The 18,499-nt window shown below is 51.9% G+C and overlaps 1 protein-coding gene across 6 annotated transcripts; it reads left to right on the top strand.

Moving 5' to 3' along the window:
- The first annotated feature begins 2,333 nt into the window (after positions 1-2,333).
- Positions 2,334-17,573, top strand: PPP1R35 (protein phosphatase 1 regulatory subunit 35). Of its 6 annotated transcripts, none has more exons than XM_074034579.1 (6): positions 2,334-2,386; positions 2,503-2,645; positions 15,401-15,475; positions 16,788-17,004; positions 17,085-17,221; positions 17,319-17,573. In XM_074034579.1, the coding sequence occupies exons 4-6, from the start codon at positions 16,860-16,862 to the stop codon at positions 17,490-17,492; spliced, it is 456 nt and encodes a 151-aa protein (XP_073890680.1). In that variant the 5' UTR covers positions 2,334-2,386; positions 2,503-2,645; positions 15,401-15,475; positions 16,788-16,859; the 3' UTR covers positions 17,493-17,573. The 6 variants fall into 6 exon arrangements, with proteins under 6 accessions (XP_073890680.1, XP_073890678.1, XP_073890679.1 ...); XM_074034577.1 differs by having other exon boundaries at positions 17,316-17,573; XM_074034578.1 differs by lacking the exons at positions 2,334-2,386; positions 2,503-2,645; positions 15,401-15,475 and adding an exon at positions 16,182-16,247 and having other exon boundaries at positions 17,316-17,573.
- The last annotated feature ends 926 nt before the right edge of the window (positions 17,574-18,499 follow it).

Here is an 18,499-nt window from a genome sequence, read left to right as displayed (position 1 = left end):
AGTTCAGGAGATTGAGACCATCCTGGCTAACATGGTGAAACCCCATCTCTACTAAAAATACAAGAAATTAGCTGGGCGTGGTGGCACACACCTGTAGTCCCAGCTACTCTGGAAGCTGAGGCAGGAGAATGGCGTGAACCTGGGAGGTGGAGCTTGCAGTGAGCCGAGATCATGCCACTGCACTCCAGCCTGGGTGACAGAGTGAGACTCCATCTCAAAAAAAAAAAAAAAAAAAAAAAAAATTAACCAGGAGTGGTGGCACACGCCTATAGTCCCAGCTACTCAGAAGGCTAAGGCAGGAGAATCGCTTGAACCCAATAGGCAGAGGTTGCAGTGAGCCAAGATCCCACCAAGACTCCAGCCAGGGCAACAGATCAAGGCTCTGTCTCAAAAAAAAAAAAAAAAAAAAAAGGAAGATAAATGAAATGGTTATTAGAGTGTGGTCCTGGACCAGAGCATCACATTCCCCAGAGAGTAGTAGAAACTCAAACTCCAGGCCCTGCACCGCAGACCTACTGAATCAAAAACCCTGGGGTGGGGGCCCACAACCTGTTTTAACATGCCTGCTGCAGTTTGAGAATCACTGCCACACTGCATGGGAATGTAGACTGTTGGGATTCTGAAGCTTAGGACATATCACAATCTCCTGAGAGCTTGTTAAAAACACAGATTCCAGGCCGGGCATGGTGGCTCATGCCTGTAATCCCAGCACTTTGGGAGGCTGAGGCAGGCAGATCACGAGGTCAGGAGATGGAGACCATCCTGGCTAACACAGTGAAACCCCGTCTCTACTAAAAATACGAAAAATTAGCCAGGCGTGGTGGCACACACCTGTAGTCCCAGCTACTTGGGAGGCTGAGGCAGGAGAATCGCTTGAACCCAGCAGGCAGAGGTGGTAGTGAGCAGAGATCGCGCCACTGCACTCCAGCCTGGTGACAGAGCCAGACTCTGTCTCAAAAAAACAAAAACAAAAACAAAACAAAACAAAACACACACACACACACACACACACACACACACACACACACACACACACACAGATTCCAGGCCGTGCACAGTGGCTCATGCCTGTAATCCCAGCACTTTGGGAGGCCAAGGTGGGTGGATCACCTGAGGTCAGGAGTTCAAGACCAGCCTGGCCAACATGGTGAATCTCCTTCTCTACAAAAATACAAAAATTAGCTGGGCATGATGGCAGGTGCCTGTAATCCCAGCTACCTGGGAGGCTGAGGCAGGAGAATCGCTTGAACCTGTGAGGCAGAGGTTGCAGTGAGCCGAGATCTACCCACTGCACTCCAGCCTGGGTGGCAGAGTGAGACTCCATCTGAAAAAAACAAAAACAAAAACAAAAAAACCCACAGATTCCGACTGGGTATGGTGGTTCATGCCTGTAATCCTAGCACTTTAGGAGTCCAAGGTGGCAGGATCGCTTGAGCCCAGGAGTTTGAGACCAGCCTGGGCTACATAGCCAGACACCATTCTCTACAAAACAAACAAACAAAAAAGTAGCTGGTGGTATGTGCCTGTGGTCCCATATACTCAGGAGGCTGAGGTGGAGGATTGCTTGAGCCCAGGAGTTTGAGGCTGCAGTGAACCATGATCGTGCGGCTGCACTCCAGCCTGGGCAACAGAGCAAGAGCCTGTCTCAAACCAGAGAAGACAAAACAGGACAAAAACCAGATTTTTGGCCTCAAAGTCAGAAAGTCAGAAACTGAGGTGGGGCCTGGGAATCCTTTTTTTTTTTTTTTTTTTTTTTTTTTTTTTTTTTTGAGATGGAGTCTCACTCTGTTGCCCAGGCTGGCGTGCAGTGGTGCAATCTTGGCTCACTGCAACCTCGGCCTCCCAAGTTCAAGCGATTCTCCTGCCTCAGCCTCCAGAGTAGCTGGGATTACAGGCGCGCACCACCACGCCCGGCTAATTTTTATATTTTTAGTAGAGACGGGGTTTCACCATGTTGACCAGGCTGGGATCGAACTCCTGACCTCGAGTGATCTGACCTCCTCGGCCTCCCAAAGTGCTGGAATTACAGGCAAGAGCCACTGCGCCCTGCCGGAATAGATATTTTAACCGGAGATGAATTTTATTGGGGTGGGGAGTGCCCCGGAGGCTGCACTGCGGGGAGATCACCGAAGGCACCTTGGGGCATTGGAGGCTCTGGCCTGGGAGACTGAGGACTCCCCTTGGGTCGAGGAGGGGAGATGCAGCTGGAGAGAGGACACCTGGACACCTGCCCAATCCAGTGACGTCAGCCTCATCCGCTGTCAGAAGGGTGCGGGGCCTCGGGGGCGGAGTCTCTCCCGCCTCTGCCCTCGGTCTAGTCTGGCCACCTTCCCAGTCTGGTGGGTGCAGATGTGCAGAAGCCTGGGTCGGGAGGCACCAAGCGCGGGTAAGACCTGTAGTAGGCCAGTTGTGGACGCCAGCGGGGCGGGGTAGCTGGGCGTGGCGGCCGCGGTGAAGCCAGGGGACTTGAACAGCCTGTGTTGTCTTGGCCCTGACCTCCAGATGGCGCCGCCAGACACAGACCGGCGTTAAGGCCGCGTCGCCCTTGGCCTCTGGCTGGAGAGTGTCCTACGGCCTAATGCGAGTGGTAGAGGAGCTGCTAGAGGGGCTCCGGGCCATGGCCGGGAACAGAGAGACCTCCCTAGGTGAGCCCCCTGAGACCCTGACCGCGGGCCCTGCCGCTCCTCCCAGCACCCCTACGACATTAGCCATGAGGAGCCGAGATTAGCCGATGGATTCTTAAACACTAAAGGGACTCCTGAGCATAAAGTGGGCACTGGTGACACTGCTTCCACGGGACGGTTAGTTTCTAGTGAAAACAACTTCTCCACCGCGCATGATAGCTCATGTCTGTAATCCTGACATTTCCGGAGGCCAAGGTAGGGAGAATTGCTTGAGCCCAGGAATTCAAGACCAGCCTGGGCAATATAGTGAGACCCCATCTCACTCTCTCTATTTTTTTTTTTGGTGGTTGTTTTTTTGTTTTGTTTTGTTTTTTAGACGGAGCCTCGCTCTGTCGCCCAGGCTGGAATGCAGTGGCGCGATCTTGGCTCATTGCAACCTCCACCTCCCGGGTTCAAGCGATTCTCGTGCCTCCACCTCCCGAGTAGCTGAGATTACAGGTGTGTGCCACCATGCCCAGCTAATGTTTTTGTATTTTTAGTAGAGAGACGGGGTTTCACCATGTTGGCCAGGCTGGTGTCAAACTCCTGACCTTAAATAATCCACCTGTTTTGGCCTCCCAAAGTGCTGGGGTTACAGGCGTGAGCCACTGCGCCCAGCCATGAGACCCTCTTTCTAAAAAATGATAATAATAATTTTAGGCCGGGCGCAGTAGCTCACGCCTGTAATCCCAGCACTTTGGGAGGCCAAGGAGGGTGGATCACCTCAGGTCAGGAGTTTGTGACCAGCCTGGCCGACATGGTGAAACCCTGTCTCTACTAAAAATACAAAAATTAGTGGGGCATGGTGGTGGGTGCCTGTAATCGCAGCTACTAGAGAGGCTGAGGCAGGAGAATCGCTTGAACCTGGGAGGCAGAGGTTACAGTGAGCTGAAATTGCGTCACGGCAATCCAGCCTGGGCGACAGAATGAGACTCTGTCTCAAAAAGAAAAAAAAAAAAAGAAAGAAAGAAAAAATAAATAATAATTAAATTAACTGGCCATAGTGCCATGCACCTATAAGTCCCAGCTAGTTGGGAGGCTGAGGTGGGAGTATTGCTTGAGTACAGGAGTTTGAGGCTGCAGTGAGCTGTGATTGCATCACTGCACTCCAGCCTGGTTAACAAAGCAAGAGCTTGTCTCAAAACAAAACAAAACTCAACAAAACAAATCTTGCCTCATCCACTTCTGTGGCCAGGACACACTGGTGTGGAAACCCTCCTTCCCCACCAAGTTCACATCCTGCCCGGCCCCCCAGGTTCCACCTGCAGTTACTCTTATCCCTCTAGCCTAGAACTAACCCAGCCTCCACCCCTTGTCATCCTTTTGTTTCCAGGATAACAAGCTTCTCTACTTCCCTTGTGCCCCGCCCTTTCCTCAGCCTGGGGACCAGTAGAAAAAGTGTAGGGCATTTCGAGGTTTTTCTCAGGTTGAAGGACTGGCAAGGTGTGTCTGTGGTAGTAACCTGTGGGGAAGGGACTGGGCCCTGATTCTCAGGGCTCTGCTCTCAGTCTAGGCTACATTTTATTTAATTTTAATATTTATTTATTTATTTATTCATTTGTTTATTTTGTTTTGTTTTTTGTTTTGTTTTTAGTTTAGTTTTTTGAGGAGTTTCGCTCTTGTTGCCCAGGCTGGAGTGCAGTGGCGTGATCTCGGCTCATTGCAACCTCTGCCTCCCAGGTTCAAGCGATTCTCCTGCCTCTGCATCCCAAGTACCTGGGATTACAGACACCTGCCACCACACCCCGCTAATTTTTGTATTTTTAGTGGAGACGGGGTTTCACCATGTTGGCCAGGCTGGTCTCAAACTCCTGATCTCGGGGGATCCACCCGCCTTAGCCTCCCAAAGTGCTGGGATTACAGGCATGAGCCACCGGGCCCGGCCTTAATTATTTTATTTATTTTTATTTATTTATTTATTTATTTATTTATTTTTTGAGACAGATTCTCACTCTGTTGCCCAGGCTGGAGTGCAGTGGTGAAATCTTGACTCACTGCAACCTCCGCCTCCCAGGTTCAAGCAATTCTCCTGTCTCACCCTCCCATGTAGCTGGGACTACAGGCACCCGCCACCATACCTGGCTAATTTTTGTATTTTTAGTAGAGATGGGGTTTCACCATACTGGTCAGGCTGGTCTCGAACTCCTGACCTCGGGTGATCCACCTGCCTCGGCCTCCTAGAGTGCTGGTATTACAGGCGTGAACCACCACGCCCGGCGATCATTTATTTTATTTTTGAGACAGTGTCTTGCATGTCATCTAGGCTGGAGTGCAGTGGTGCAATCACGGCTCCCTGCAACTTCTGCTTCCCAGGCTCAAGCGACCCTCCCACCTCAGCATCACAAGTAGCTGGAACTACAGGCATGGGCCATCAAGCCCAGCCAGTTTTCTGTATTTTTGGTAGAGATGGGGCTGGTCTCGAACTCCTGAGTTCAAGTGATCTGCCTGCCTCAGCCTCCCAAAGTGTTGGGATTACAGGTGTGAGCCACCACGCCCGGCCCCGGCCTCAGCTGCTTGAGCATGCATGCTTCCTGGCTGCTATGGCAACCCGACACTTCTGGATCATGATGGGTGACCTACTGTGTGGCCATCCCCTGGACCTTATGAGGTTGGAGGCCACTGGATGGGCTTTGCTGGACACAGACCCTCCCCACCAGCTCCTTCACACAAGACCTCCCCTAACCATGGGTCCCCCATCTACTTCCTCACACAGATGGACCCCACTCCCATCCCAGGGCTTCTGACTCTCCATGTGTCTCACACCACCGGACCTCTCTCCTCCTGCCTCTGCCCTTGTTTCCCTTGGCAACTCTCTGGGCATGTAGAGGCTCTCTCCAGGGGAAGATAGACCAAATCCTTCCCTCATGGGTCCCCAGACCCTCCGATTCCAGCCCCCCAGAGATGGGGATACTGCCAAGGTGAAGGTTTGGGGGGAGACCCTCAGGGGACAGGGTAGTCTGGGCCTGAGGTTCAGCCTGTGTTTGCTTCCTGTGACTGCTGAAATTGTACAGATTGCCAAATACTACATCCTAGGCCTCCTGAATTCTGATTTGGGGATCAGGAAGGAGGTTGCTGGGAAGCAGAGGTGAGTCATGACGCGGGCTCAGGCCCCATCAGTGAGGTTAAGTCTCTTTTTAAAAATTTAATTTAATTTATTTATTTTTGTAGAGACAGAGTCTCTCTGTGTTGCCCAGGCTGGTTTCAAACTCCTGGCCTCAAGTGATCCTTCTTCCTTGGCCTCTCTTAAGTGCTGGGATTACAGGTGTGAGCTATGGTACCCATTGCCCTCTAGAGGAAGGCAGGCCCAGCCTGCAATCCCAGCATTTTGGAAGGCTGAGGCCGGAGGATTGCTTGAGCCCAGGAGTTTGAGACCAGCCCGGGTAACATGGCAAGACCCTGTCTCTACAAAAAAAAAAAAAAAAAAAAAAAAAAAAAAATTACCTGGGTGTGGTGGCATGTGCCTGTAGTCCTAAGCTACTCAGGAGGCTGAGGTGGGAGGATCACTTTATCCCCAGAGGTCAAGGCTGCAGTGAGCCATGATCGTGCCAATGTACTCAAGCCTAGGTGACAGAGTGAGACTATCTCCAAGAAAAAAATAAAAATAATTTAAAAAAAAATCTAGAGGAAGGCAAAGGGTCTGGATGGCAGTGTGAGCAACATTCACCTGGTCAGTGAAGCTGAGCAGAACTGCCCTGCTCAGACCTGAACTGGCCCGAGACAGAGACAGAAAGGGGCAGGGCAGGCTGGGCACGGTGGCTCACACCTGTAATCCCAGGACTTTGGGAGGCTGAGGCAGGTGGATCACCTGAGGTCAGGAGTTCGAGACCAGCCTGGTAAACTTGGCGAAACCCTGTCTCTAATAAAAATATACAAATTAGCCAGGTGTGGTGGTGTGCACCTATAGTCCCAGCTACTTGGGAGGCTGAGGCAGGAGAATTGCTTGAACTGGGAAGCAGAGGTTTCAGTGAGCCGAGATTGTGCCACTGAACTCCAGCACTCTAGCCTGGGAGACAGAGTGAGACTCTGAAAAAAAAAAAAAAAAAAAAAAAGAAAAAGAAAAAAAGAAGGAAAAGGAAAAGGAAAAAAAGAAAAGAAAAGAAAAGGCAGTCTCAGACTCCCAGAGAGGAGAACAGCAAGTTTCTGTTCCACCTACTTCCTTCAAGGGCTTCCTCCAGGAAGCCTTTCCATCCTCCAGGCAGAGCTGACCCACCCTTCACAGGGCTGGGGCTGGTGTTTAATCTGCACAGGCTGCATGGAGTTTGGCATCCTCTTTCCAGGCGCCTGGCCTGGATGTTAGAGCTCATGCTGCACCCTGGGAGGGTGAAAGCTGGCTCCACTCAGAGGTGTCTATGCCACTCCCAGGCCCCAGCAAATAGTAGGTGTCAGTGAGCGGGCGAGAGGCATGTCTTCTGCCTCCTGGGACTCTGAGCTTCCTAGAATTGGGGCCACATTTCCTGCCTTATCTGCTTTCTCCACCAAGCAGGGCTGGGGCTGGAGGGGGCACGTGTGGGGCCAGCCAGCAGGGGCCCGAGGCGAAAGGGTCTGAACCCCCTGCCTCGGAGCCTACCGGCAGAGACCAGGGGCCTTTCATGTCCCAGCATCCCCGGCATCCCACTCATCTGCTGCAGAAACAATGAACATGGGAACAGGACAGGATGTCCCAGAGGTCGTCCAGAGGAGGAGAGGACAGGCTGAGAGTCAAAGGTGGGGAAGCAGGAAGGACGGAGGTCAATGGCACACGTGCCATGATCTCATCAGCTCCTGAAAAACAATGACTCGACCTTCTGAGGGCCCCAACTGAGCTGGGGCAACCACATGAGGCCAGTCATTTCCTCAGTGTTCAGATAAGGAAGTGGGGGCTCTTAGAGGAAAGGGAATGATCTTCAGGTCACATGGTCACTAGGCACTGGAGCTGGGACTGAAACCCAGGGAGACAGAGGAGAGACAGGCCAGGGCTGGGAGGAGGCAGAGGCAAGGGCTTCGGCCTTCTCATTTCCAAGCTTGGATTCCCAGGAGTCCATTCAAATGTGAAAAAAATAGTTTTTGGCCAGGCGCGGTGGCTCAAGCCTGTAATCCCAGCACTTTGGGAGGCCAAGACAGGCAGATCACGAGGTCAGGAGATAGAGACCATCCTGGCTAACACGGTGAAACCCTGTCTCTACTAAAAAAAAAAATACAAAAAACTAGCCGGGCGAGGTGGCAGGCTCCTGTAGTCCCAGCTACTTGGGAGGCTGAGGCAGGAGAATGGCGTAAACCCAGGAGGTGGAGCTTGCAGTGAGCTGAGATCCAGCCACTGCACTCCAGCCTGGGCGACAGAGCGAGACTCCGTCTCAAAAAAAAAAAAAAAGAAAAAGAAAAAAATAGTTTTTTATTTATCTAGAGAGAGAGTCTCGCTTTTTGCCCAGGCTGGAGTGCCATGGTGTGATCATAACTCACTGTAGCCTTGACCTGGGCTCAAGTGATCCTCCCACCTCAGCCTCCTGAGTAGCTGAGACTATAGGTGTGTACCATCATGCCCAGATAATTTCTTAAATTTTTGGTAGAGATGGGGTCTCTCTCTGTTGCCCAGCCTGGTCTCCAACTCCTGGGCTCACGTGATCCTCCTGCCTTGGCCTTCCAAAGTACTGAGATTACAGGCATGAGCCATTGTGCCTGGCTTACTTATTTTTAGAGACAGGGTCTCGCTCTGTCATCCATACTGGAGTGAAGTGGCACAGTCATAGCTCAGTGCAGCCTCAAATTCCTGGGCTCAACAGATCCTCCTGCCTCAGCCAACGAAGTAGCTAGAACTACAGGCATATACCACCATGCCTGGCTAACTTTTTAAATGTTTTTAGAGATGGGGTCTTGACCAGCCCAGGCTGGTCTTGAACTCCTGGGCTCAAGTGATCCTCTGGCCTCAGCCTCCTCCCACCTCAGCCTCCCAAGTAGCTGGGATTACAGGCCTGTGCTACCACATACGGGTAATTTTTGTATTTTTAGTAGAGACAGGGTTTCACCATGTTGGCCAGGCTGGTCTTGAACTCCTGACCTCAAGTGATCCACCCACCTGGGCCTCCCAAAATGCTGAGATTACAGGCGTGAGTCACAACACCTGGCCTGGATTATGTACAAATTCTTCTGAATGAGACTCTGTCCCCTGCCTCCAACTTTTCTGCATCCCAGCAGCTGGCATCATCCCATGTAGCTGGGACTACAGGTGCACACCACCATACTCAGCTAAATTTTTTGTGTTTTTATTGTAAAGACAGGGTTTCACCATCTTGTCCAGGCTGGTCTCGAATGCCTGTCCTCACATGATCCTCCCACCTGGGCCTCCCAAAGGGCTGAGATTACAGATGTGAGCCACTGCAACCAGCCTGATAGCAGAACCTGCTTTTCTTTTAGCAGCCTCTCTTGGACTGTGGAAAAACCTCACACCAGCATCTCTCTGTCCAATCCAGAGGCTTCCATGGAATCACTCTCCACCCCAAGACCCCCCAACATCTCCTGTGTGTCCAACCTCATTGAGTAACAGACCATCTGCTGCTTCTCCTGTCCCCATCCATCTCCCCAAGGTCCTGGGCATTGGTCCCCTGCTAAGGAGATCTGTCAGGACCTGCCTCCTAGAGTGAGGCTGGCGATTTCTGCATACATTTCCCCTATCCATGGCTCCCTTTTCCTGGGTGATGGCCCCATCTTCCGTGCCTCCACGCCCTTTCTTTCTACCTCCAGCTATCTCTGACCAGCCTGTCCCTGGGCTCTTTGAGGCCCAACCACTGGCATCAATCAGTCTTCTATGCCCAGTGTGGACATCAAGGACATCTCCCCAGCAAGCTCAGGCCTTCAGCCCGACATTCTCCTCCTTGCTGTGCTCAGCTCCATTGAATTCTCCATCCTCCACCCCACCCTGCAAATCTGTTTATCTTCGCTTTTCTGGTTTCTTTCATTTTCCCCTGCCTCACCCAGATTCCAAACAAATTCTTATTTATTTATTTGAGACACAGTTGCTGGCGGCTCACTGCAACCTCTGCCTCCCGAGTTCAAGCGATTCTCGTGCCTCAGCCTCTCGAGTAGCTGGCATTTGCAGGCATGTGCCAGCACGCGCAGCTAAAATCTTTTTCTTTCTTTTTTTTTTTTTTTTGAGATGGAGTCTCGCTTTGTCATGCAGGCTGGTGTGCAGTGGCACGATGTGGGCTCACTGCAACCTCCACCTCCTGGGTTCAAGCAATCCTCCCACCTCAGCCTCCCAAGCAGCTGGGATTACAGGCCTGTGCTACCACATACGGGAATTTTTGTATTTTTAGTAGAGACGGGGTTTCACCATGTTGGCCAGGCTGGTCTTGAACTCCTGACCTCAAGTGATCCACCCACCTGGGCCTTCCAAAATGCTGAGATTACAGGCATGAGCCACAACACCTGGCCTGGATTATGTACAAATTCTTCTGAATGAGACTCTGTCCCCTGCCTCCAACTTTTCTGCATCCCAGCGGCTGGCATCATCCCATGTCCCAGAGACTTCACACATGCCTAATGGGGCTCATCCCAACCCTCCTGTTCCTCAGCCTCCTGCTAGGGAGGCCAGGCTCAGGGTCAGTGTGTTGGCCTGCAGCCCGATGCGTGCCTTCCTCCCTGGATCTCTTCCTTCTGGGTTGGGACGAAGGGATGAAGGTGGTTTGGAGTCATGAGTTCAGGCTGAGACATGTCAGACCTACCTGACCTGCTGGGGGCTTCACCCTGCCAGCCTCCGAGATGCAGTAGGATGAGAACATGCACTCTGGGGATAGGAGCCTGGATGTGTGTGTGTCTGGAGGGTTGGCCGTTCCCATCTTCCAGCGTGTCTCATGTGACAGGGGCCAGTGTGGAAGTGTCTCTGGGTTGGCCCTTAGGCATAGGCCAGTTTGAGAAGAGGAGACAGATGGCCGGGCGCGGTGGCTCAAGCCTGTAATCCCAGCACTTTGGGTGGCCGAGACGGGTGGATCACGAGGTCAGGAGATCGAGACCATCCTGGCAAACATGGTTAAACCCCGTCTCTACTAAAAAATACAAAAAAATTAGCCAGGCAAGGTGGCGGGCGCCAGCTATTTGGGAGGCTGAGGCAGGAGAATGGCGTAAACCCGGGAGGCGGAGCTTGCAGTGAGCTGAGATCCGGCCACTGCACTCCAGCCTGGGCAACAGAGCAAGACTCAGTCTCAAAAAAAAAAAAAAAAAAAAGAGAGAGAATAGGAGACAGGAGGTGAGGGGTCGCTGTAGGTGGGGTTTGCAGAGGGTCGTATTAGAGTTTTGCTGTCTCTCTGATCTTTCTTGGCCCTATTTGGGGGTGACTTTCGGGATGGTGGCATTGCTCCTCCCCCACCCCCAACCCTGGCAGGTCTTCTCGTGTCCTCTGTAGCAGTCTCAGCCACACCATGCAGTGGACCACTGATTGGAGGCATCCTACCCCTTCTCAAGGACATGGTCCCTTGAAGGACCCTAGATGCTGACCTGTCTCCTGTCCCACCTAGCCCACCCATAGCACCTGGCTCAGCAGAAGCTCAGGGATGACCTTGAATGACCCCTTCCAGCACTGAGACTTGCTTTCTTCAAACTAGCATCCAGGTCTGGGACTACCCCACTCAGCAGCCTCAGATAACTAAAGGAGCATCTCTAACTGGTGAGGTCTAACCCAATCAAAAGTCTTATAATAAATAATATTTAAGAGATGGGTGTTGCTCTGTTGCCGAGGCTGGAGTGTAGTGGCGTGATCATAGCTCACTACAGCCTCGAAGTGCTAAGCTCAAGGGATCCTTCCACCTCAGCCTCCCCAGTACCTGGGACTACAGGCATGTACCACCACGCCTAGCTAATTTTTAATTGTTTTATAGAGACAGTGTCTCACTATGTTGCCCAGGCTGGTCTTGAACTCCTGGCCTCAAAGGAATCCTCCTGCCTCTGCCTCCCAAAGTGCTGGAATTACAGGCATGAGTCACTGTGTCCCAGCCTTTCTTTTCTTTTTTTTTTTCTGAGACAGAGTCTCACGCTGTTGCCCAGGCTAGAGTGCAGTGGCACCATCTTGGCTCACTGCAACCTCTGCCTCTCAGGTTCAAGTGATTCTCGTGCCTCAGCTTCCCAAGTGGGGGCTTACACGCATGTGCTGCCATGCCCAGGTAATTTTTTGTAGTTTTAGTAGATAAAGGTTTCACTGTGTTGCCCCAGTTGGTCTCGAACTCCTAGCCTCAAGAGATCTGCCCGCTTTGGCCTCCCAAAGTGCTGGAATTATAGGCATGAATCACCACGCCCTGTCTTCCTCTCCACTTTTTTTTTTTTTTTTTTTTGAGACGGCGTCTCGCTCTGCCACCCAGGCTAGAGTGCAGTGGCGCAATCTTGGCTTACTGCAACCTCTGCCTCCCGGGTTCAAGCGATTCTCCTGCCTCAGCCTCCTGAGTAGCTGGGACTACAGATACCCGCCACCACGCCCAGCTAAGTTTTTGTCCCCTTTTCTTTTTAAGAGGAAAAGCAATTCCTGGCCTCCCAGCCTGGGCCAGCCAAAATAACTTAGGAAGAATGTGGGCAGGCCCAAGGCCTCTCACCTCCATCTTCCAATCCTTACACTGGTACTGTTTTCTTTTTTAAAAATTATTATTATTATTATTTTTTGAGATGGAGTTTCGCTCTTGTTGCCCAGGCTGGAATGCAATGGCGCGATCTCTGGCTCACCGCAACCTCCGCCTCCCGGCTTCAAGCAATTATCTTGCCTCAGCCTCCCGAGTTGCTGGGATTACAATCATGCGCCACCACACCCGGCTAATTTTGTGTTTTTAGTAGAGACGGGGTTTCTTCATGTTGGTTAGGCTGATCTCAAACTCCCAACCTCAGGTGATCTGCCCGCCTTGGCCTCCCAAAGTGCTGGGATTACAGGCGTGAGCCACCACGCCAGGCCCTGTTTTCTTAAAATCACTGGTGAACACTCCACTTCTTGGAGACCCGCAATGTAAACTCGGCAAACAGAATGGCTTGTTTTCATCTGTGTTGGGGCCTGAAATGAGATAGTGACTAGATTTTGAGGCTGAGTAATTGCATTTACTGGGTTCATGGACACAAACTCCTGTAGGGCCTAGATATTTATCAGCACAGCCAAGGCCTGGGGGACAGTTTTGAGTTTCAGCTCCAACACTTCCTGCATGCCAAAGCTGCGTCAGCCTCTTTTTTTAAATAAACAAAAAACATTTAGTCACAGAAATGTTCAAGAATATGCAAAAGTAGAGAAAATATAGTAATAAAATCCTGCTTCAGCAGTCATCAACATTTGGCTAATCTTGTTTCATCCATGTACCCTCAAACACTGTTCCAAACCCCAACATTTTTTTTTTTTTTCTTGTGACAGGGTCTCACTCTGCCACCCAGGCTGGAGTGCAGAGGCGAGATCCTGGCTCACTGCAACTGCTGCTTCCTGGGTTCAAGTGATTCTCATGCCTCAGCCTCCTGAGTAGCTGGGACTATGGGACTACAGGCACGTGCCACCAAGTCTGGCTAATATTTTATACTTTTTAGTAGAGACGAGGTTTTGCCATGTTGCCCAGGCTGGTCTCGAACTCCTGAGCTCAGGCAACTTGCCCGCCTCGGCCTCCTAAAGTGCTGGGATTACAGGCTTGAGCCACTGTGCTCAGCCTTAATACTTTTCAATTTAAGGTAAAATACAGCATGATTTGTTAACTTTTTTTTTTTTTTTGAGACAGAGTCTAGCTCTGTCACCCAGGCTGGAGTACAGTGGCACAATCTTGGCTCACTGCAACCTCCATCTCCTGAGTTCAAGTGATTGTCCTGCCTCAGCCTCCCGAGTAGTTGGGACTACAGGTGCCTGTCACCACACCCAGCTAATTTTTTTGTATTTGTATTTTATTATTATTTTTTGAGGCAGAGTCTCACTCTGTTACCTATGCTGGAGTCCAGTTGCACGATCTCAGCTCACTGCAACATACGCCTCCTGGGTTCAAGCAATTCTTGTGCCTCAGCTTCCCAAGTAGCTGGGATTACAGGTGTGCACCATTATGCCTGGCTAATTTTTGTATTTCTTTTTTTTTTTGAGGCAGAGTCTCGCTCTGGAGTGCAATGGCACGATCTCAGCTCACTGCAAGCTCCGCCTCCTGGGTTCACACCATTCTCCTGCCTCAGCCTCCTGAGTAGCTGGGACTACAGGCGCCCACCACCACGCCTGGCTTTTTTTTTTTTTTTTTTTTTTTTTTTTTTTTTTTTTAGTAGAGACGGGGTTTCACCGTGTTAGCCAGGATGGTCTTGATCTCCTGACCTCGTGATCCGCCCACCTCGGCCTCCCAAAGTGCTGGGATTACAGGCATGAGCCACCGCACCCAGCCAATTTTTGTATTTTTAGTAGAGACAGGGTTTCACCATGCTGGCCAGGCTGGTCTTGAACTCCTGACCTTGAGTGATCTACCTGCTCTGGCCTCCCAAAGTGCTGGGATTACAGGTGTAAGTCACCGTGCCTGGCCTGATTTTTTAAAACTTTTTAATATAATCATATAAAATGTGTACATTTCCAAAGTCAGATATACAAAACAAAATATATTCAGAGGAATCTAGACTCTTTGTCTTTCATTCTATTCTCTCCCTATGTCACCATTAAAAATTTTTAATTTATACTCCCAGTTTAAAAAGTTATATTTGTACCTAGCTATTTCTTTTCACAATTGAACAACAGAGATAATAGACATACTTTCTTGTTCTTAACTTTAGCAGGAAAGCCTCTAGTGTTTCACCATTGAGATCTTCCTTTAAAATCCTTTTTGTAAAATATGGGCTATGCTATCCATTCTATCTGATGTTCCACAGCACTTCCTGGAAAGATAAAATGAACAATGTGGAAACTCTCATAATGAAAAGTGGTACACAAACATGCCTGTTGACTGAGCATCAATCAGTTCCAGGAAAGCCTCAAGATTCCTGAACCTTTTTGAAGCACTTTGGAGAGTTAAAAAAAAAAGAGTAAGAAAGGATTCCTGAACCCACTTCCACTTATATTTTACACAAAAATAAACAGAGGCTTGCAGAATTGAGGGAACCTGCCCAAGTAACGTAAGGAGCAGGTGGGAGCTCTCATTTCCTTTTCTGCAGTTTAGGAGTCTTCTGCTACCTGGAAAAGCTCAGGGCCCAGGATAAATCCAGTGACATTAAAAATGAAGAAAACTGAACTCAAGGCCGGGTGCAGTGGCTACTGCCTGTAATCCCAGCACTTTGGGAGGCCAAGGCAGGTGAACCACTTGAGGTCAGGAGTTCGAGACCAACCTGGCCAACATGGTGAAACCCTGACTCTACTAAAAATACAAAAAAATTAGCCGGGCGTGGTGGTAGCCGTTTGTAATCCCAGCTACTTGGGAGGCTAAGGTGGGAGAATTGCTTGAACACGGGAGGTAGAGGTTGCAGTGAGCTGAGATTGTGCCACAGCCTCCAGCCTGGGCGACAGAGCGAGACTCCATCTCAAAAAACAAACCAAAACATTGAATTCACAATACAGAGTTTTTTGTTTGTTTGTTTGTTTGTTTCTGAGACAGGGTCTTGCTCTGTCGCCCAGGCTAGGGCGCAGTGGTATCAGAGCTCACTGCAGCCTGGAACTCCTGAGCTCAAGTGATCCTCCCGCCTCAGCCTTCCCAGTAGCTGGGACTACAGGCGAGCACCACCACCACGCCCGGCTAAATTTTTTTGGTAGAGATTGGGATTGGTGGTGTGGGATCTCAGCATGTTGCCCATGCTTGTCTCTAACTCAGGGTTTCAAGCGATTTTCCCGACTCGGCCTCCCAAAGAATTGGAATTGCAGGAATGCGCCACCGCACCCGTTCCAGGTATCTACTTTTTATACAAATTAGTATTTCAGGGAACTCTCGAAAGTAAAAGTAGTCACAAAAAGCTGCAAGAGTTGTTGTGTTCCAGGACGGAGTCCGGGGTGGGGTCGGGGACCCCCGCCCGCACTCATACAGGGAAGCTCTGGTCCGAGTTTGGAGGCAACGGAACACCGGAAATGCTGTGGAGGTCCGAGTGAGGAGGTCAGGGCACACTGGACGGTTACCTTAAAGCTGCCAGGCGCGGTGGCTCACGCCTGTAATCCCAGCACTTTGGGAGGCCGAGGTGGGCGGATCACGAGGAGTTCGACACCAGCCTGACCAACATGGTGAAACCCCGTCTCTACTAAAAATACAAAAATTAGCCGGGCGTGGTGGCGCGCGCCTGTAGTCCCAGCTACTCAGGAGGCTGAAGCAGGAGAATCTCTTGAACCTGGGAGGCGGAGGTTGCAGTGAGCCGAAATCGCGCCCCTGCACTCCAGCCCGGACTACAGAGAGAGGCTCAGTCTAAAAAAAAAAAAAAAAAAATGCTGCCCCATTTGGCGCCCCAGGAATGAGGACTGACACACTGGGCACTGGGCATCGCAGCACTAGCCGGACTAAGATTCCTCTGGGCAACTCAGCCATAGCAGAGTTTTCAAGAGGAGGAGTGGCCCTGATGAGGACCCGTAAGGCTTCAACCGTTCCCAAAACACCTCAAAAACACTTCGGCTTAGGGGTGGTGCCAAGGCTGTGAGTGCGTCCAACACTTCGGCTTGGGAGTGGTGCCAAGGCTGTGAGTGCGGAAGCCCGCCGGGAACCTGGGGGCGGGACGAGGGAAATGACGCCTGGGAGCGCCAATAGGGTGGTTGGAGCTGCTGACTCCGTCCCCGAAGGAAAGGGTTAACGGTTTCCGGTAGCGGCGTCTAGGAGGGGCGGGGAAAATGAGGAGGTTTTGAGGCTGTGTCCCCTGACCCTTGGACCGCCTGCGACCCCCCGCATCTCCGCACCCTCGAGACACCTCCAAAGATGATGAGCTGTGGAGAGTCAGAGCTGGAGTTGGCGGACGGGGAAGATGCCACGGCGGTCTCGGGACCACCCCCGGAGCCCCGAGCCCCGGAACCCCGAGCCCCACTGCCCGAGCCCGGCCTGGACTTGAGCCTGAGCCCGCGGCCCGACAGCCCTGAGCTGCGTCACGGCAGCCCCGGGCGGCGGAAGGGGCGGGGGGAGCATCGGGGCGCGGCTCGGCAGCGACGGCAGGTGAGCGTGGGAGGCTGGCCCCCGGTCTGCGACGGCCTCGCGCCCACCTAGTCACCCCACTGCCCTCTGCTCCCAGGTCCGTTTCCGCCTGACGCCGCCCTCCCCGGTGCGGTCCAAGCCGCAGCCTGCGGTGCCGCAGGAGCTGGAGATGCCCGTGCTGCAGAGCAGCCTGGCCTTGGGCCTGGAGCTGCGGGCCACAGCCGGGAGCCACTTTGATGCCGCGAAGGCCGTGGAGGAACAGCTAAGAAAGTCGTTCCAGATCCGCTGCGGCCTGGAGGAGAGCGTGTCCGAGGGTGAGGGGGGCGGGCGGCCGGCCGCGCGCGGGAGTCGGAGCGAGGGGCGCCACTCACCTCCGCCCCCGCTGCGCTCTCAGGGCTGAACGTGCCGCGCTCCAAGCGGCTCTTCCGGGACCTGGTGAGCCTGCAGGTGCCGGAGGAACAGGTTCTGAACGCTGCGCTCAGGGAGAAATTGGCTCTCCTGCCGCCACAGGCTCGAGCCCCGCCCCCAAAGGTGATGGGGTCTGGGCGTGGGGCTTCCTCCATGTACCCCCTTACCCGGATTCTTCCTCCTAGAGTGTAACCTTGCTTTGGGCCCCACCTCCCAGCAGGCGCCACCTGGGCCGGGGCCAGACATGACCATCTTGTGTGACCCAGAAACACTATTTTATGAATCTCCACACCTGACCCTCGACGGTTTGTCCCCTCTCCGGCTTCAACTCCGGCCCCGCCCTTCAGAGGACACCTTCCTCATGCACCGGACACTGAGGCGATGGGAAGCGTAGTAGACCCCAAAGATCCCTGGAGGACTAGTTCGTATTTTTCTGTTAAACTATTTGTTAGAATAAACTAATTTTGCTAATAAATGGGACTCTTCTTGGAGGCCTAAAATGGGGTTAAAAGCTCTCTGGGGGTTATCCACTTAGCCTCAGGTTGGAAGCTGCCTGGAAGTCGAGTTTGGGGGCCTTTTTGGAACTTGGGAGAGTCATGGCAAGTGGAAAACACCGTCCACATTAGAGGTTTACTTAGATACTCCTCCGTTCGCAACCTTACCTGCCTCTCTCTGACTCCAGCCACAGCTACTGCCTGTTTTTGATCACGCAGCGATTGTTCTCTTCATCACTTTTTTTTTTTTTTTTTGAGGCGGAGTTTCACTCTTGTTGCCCAGGCTGGAGTGCAACGGATGGCACGATCTTGGCTTACCGCAACCTCCGCGTCCCAGGTTCAAACAATTCTCCTGCCTCAGCCTCCCTAGTAGCTAGGATTATAGGCATGGGCCACCATGCCCAGCTAATTTTCTATTTTTAGTAAGAGACGGGGTTTCTCCATGTTGGTCAGGCTGGTCTCGAACTCGCGACCTCAAGTGATCCACCCGCCTCGGCCTCCCAAAGTGTTGGGATTACAGGCATGAGCCACCGCGCCCGGCCTCATCACTTATTCTGATCTCCCAAAATGCAGGGCCCAGCCTATCACACTTCACGGAGGCCTTCCCTGATTACCTGTCTCAAGGAGCTTGCAAGCCATCTGTTTGCACTGAGTTAATGAAATTATCTCCTTGCTTTTTACCTTGAAGAGCCTTGCCCATCCTGTTTACACCTGACCTGAATACTCAGTATGTTCGAAGTTCCAGTAACACCTAACAAGCCCCCGAAGAGCTTCATGTTGTTAATTGCCTGTAAGTCTCATTCCACAGCACAAAAAAGGTGCTGGTCTGTCCCTGAGCATTTGATCCAAAGCACTTTTGCCTGCCTCCACCGCCAACTCTTTACAAGTTAGCCTTCTGGCTGGGTGC

This window comes from Macaca fascicularis, chromosome 3, assembly GCF_037993035.2.
Source record: "Macaca fascicularis isolate 582-1 chromosome 3, T2T-MFA8v1.1".
NCBI classification, from domain to species: Eukaryota; Metazoa; Chordata; class Mammalia; order Primates; family Cercopithecidae; genus Macaca; species Macaca fascicularis.
Note: the sequence above shows the minus strand (reverse complement) of the source record. Positions and strands in the feature narration are given on the sequence as shown.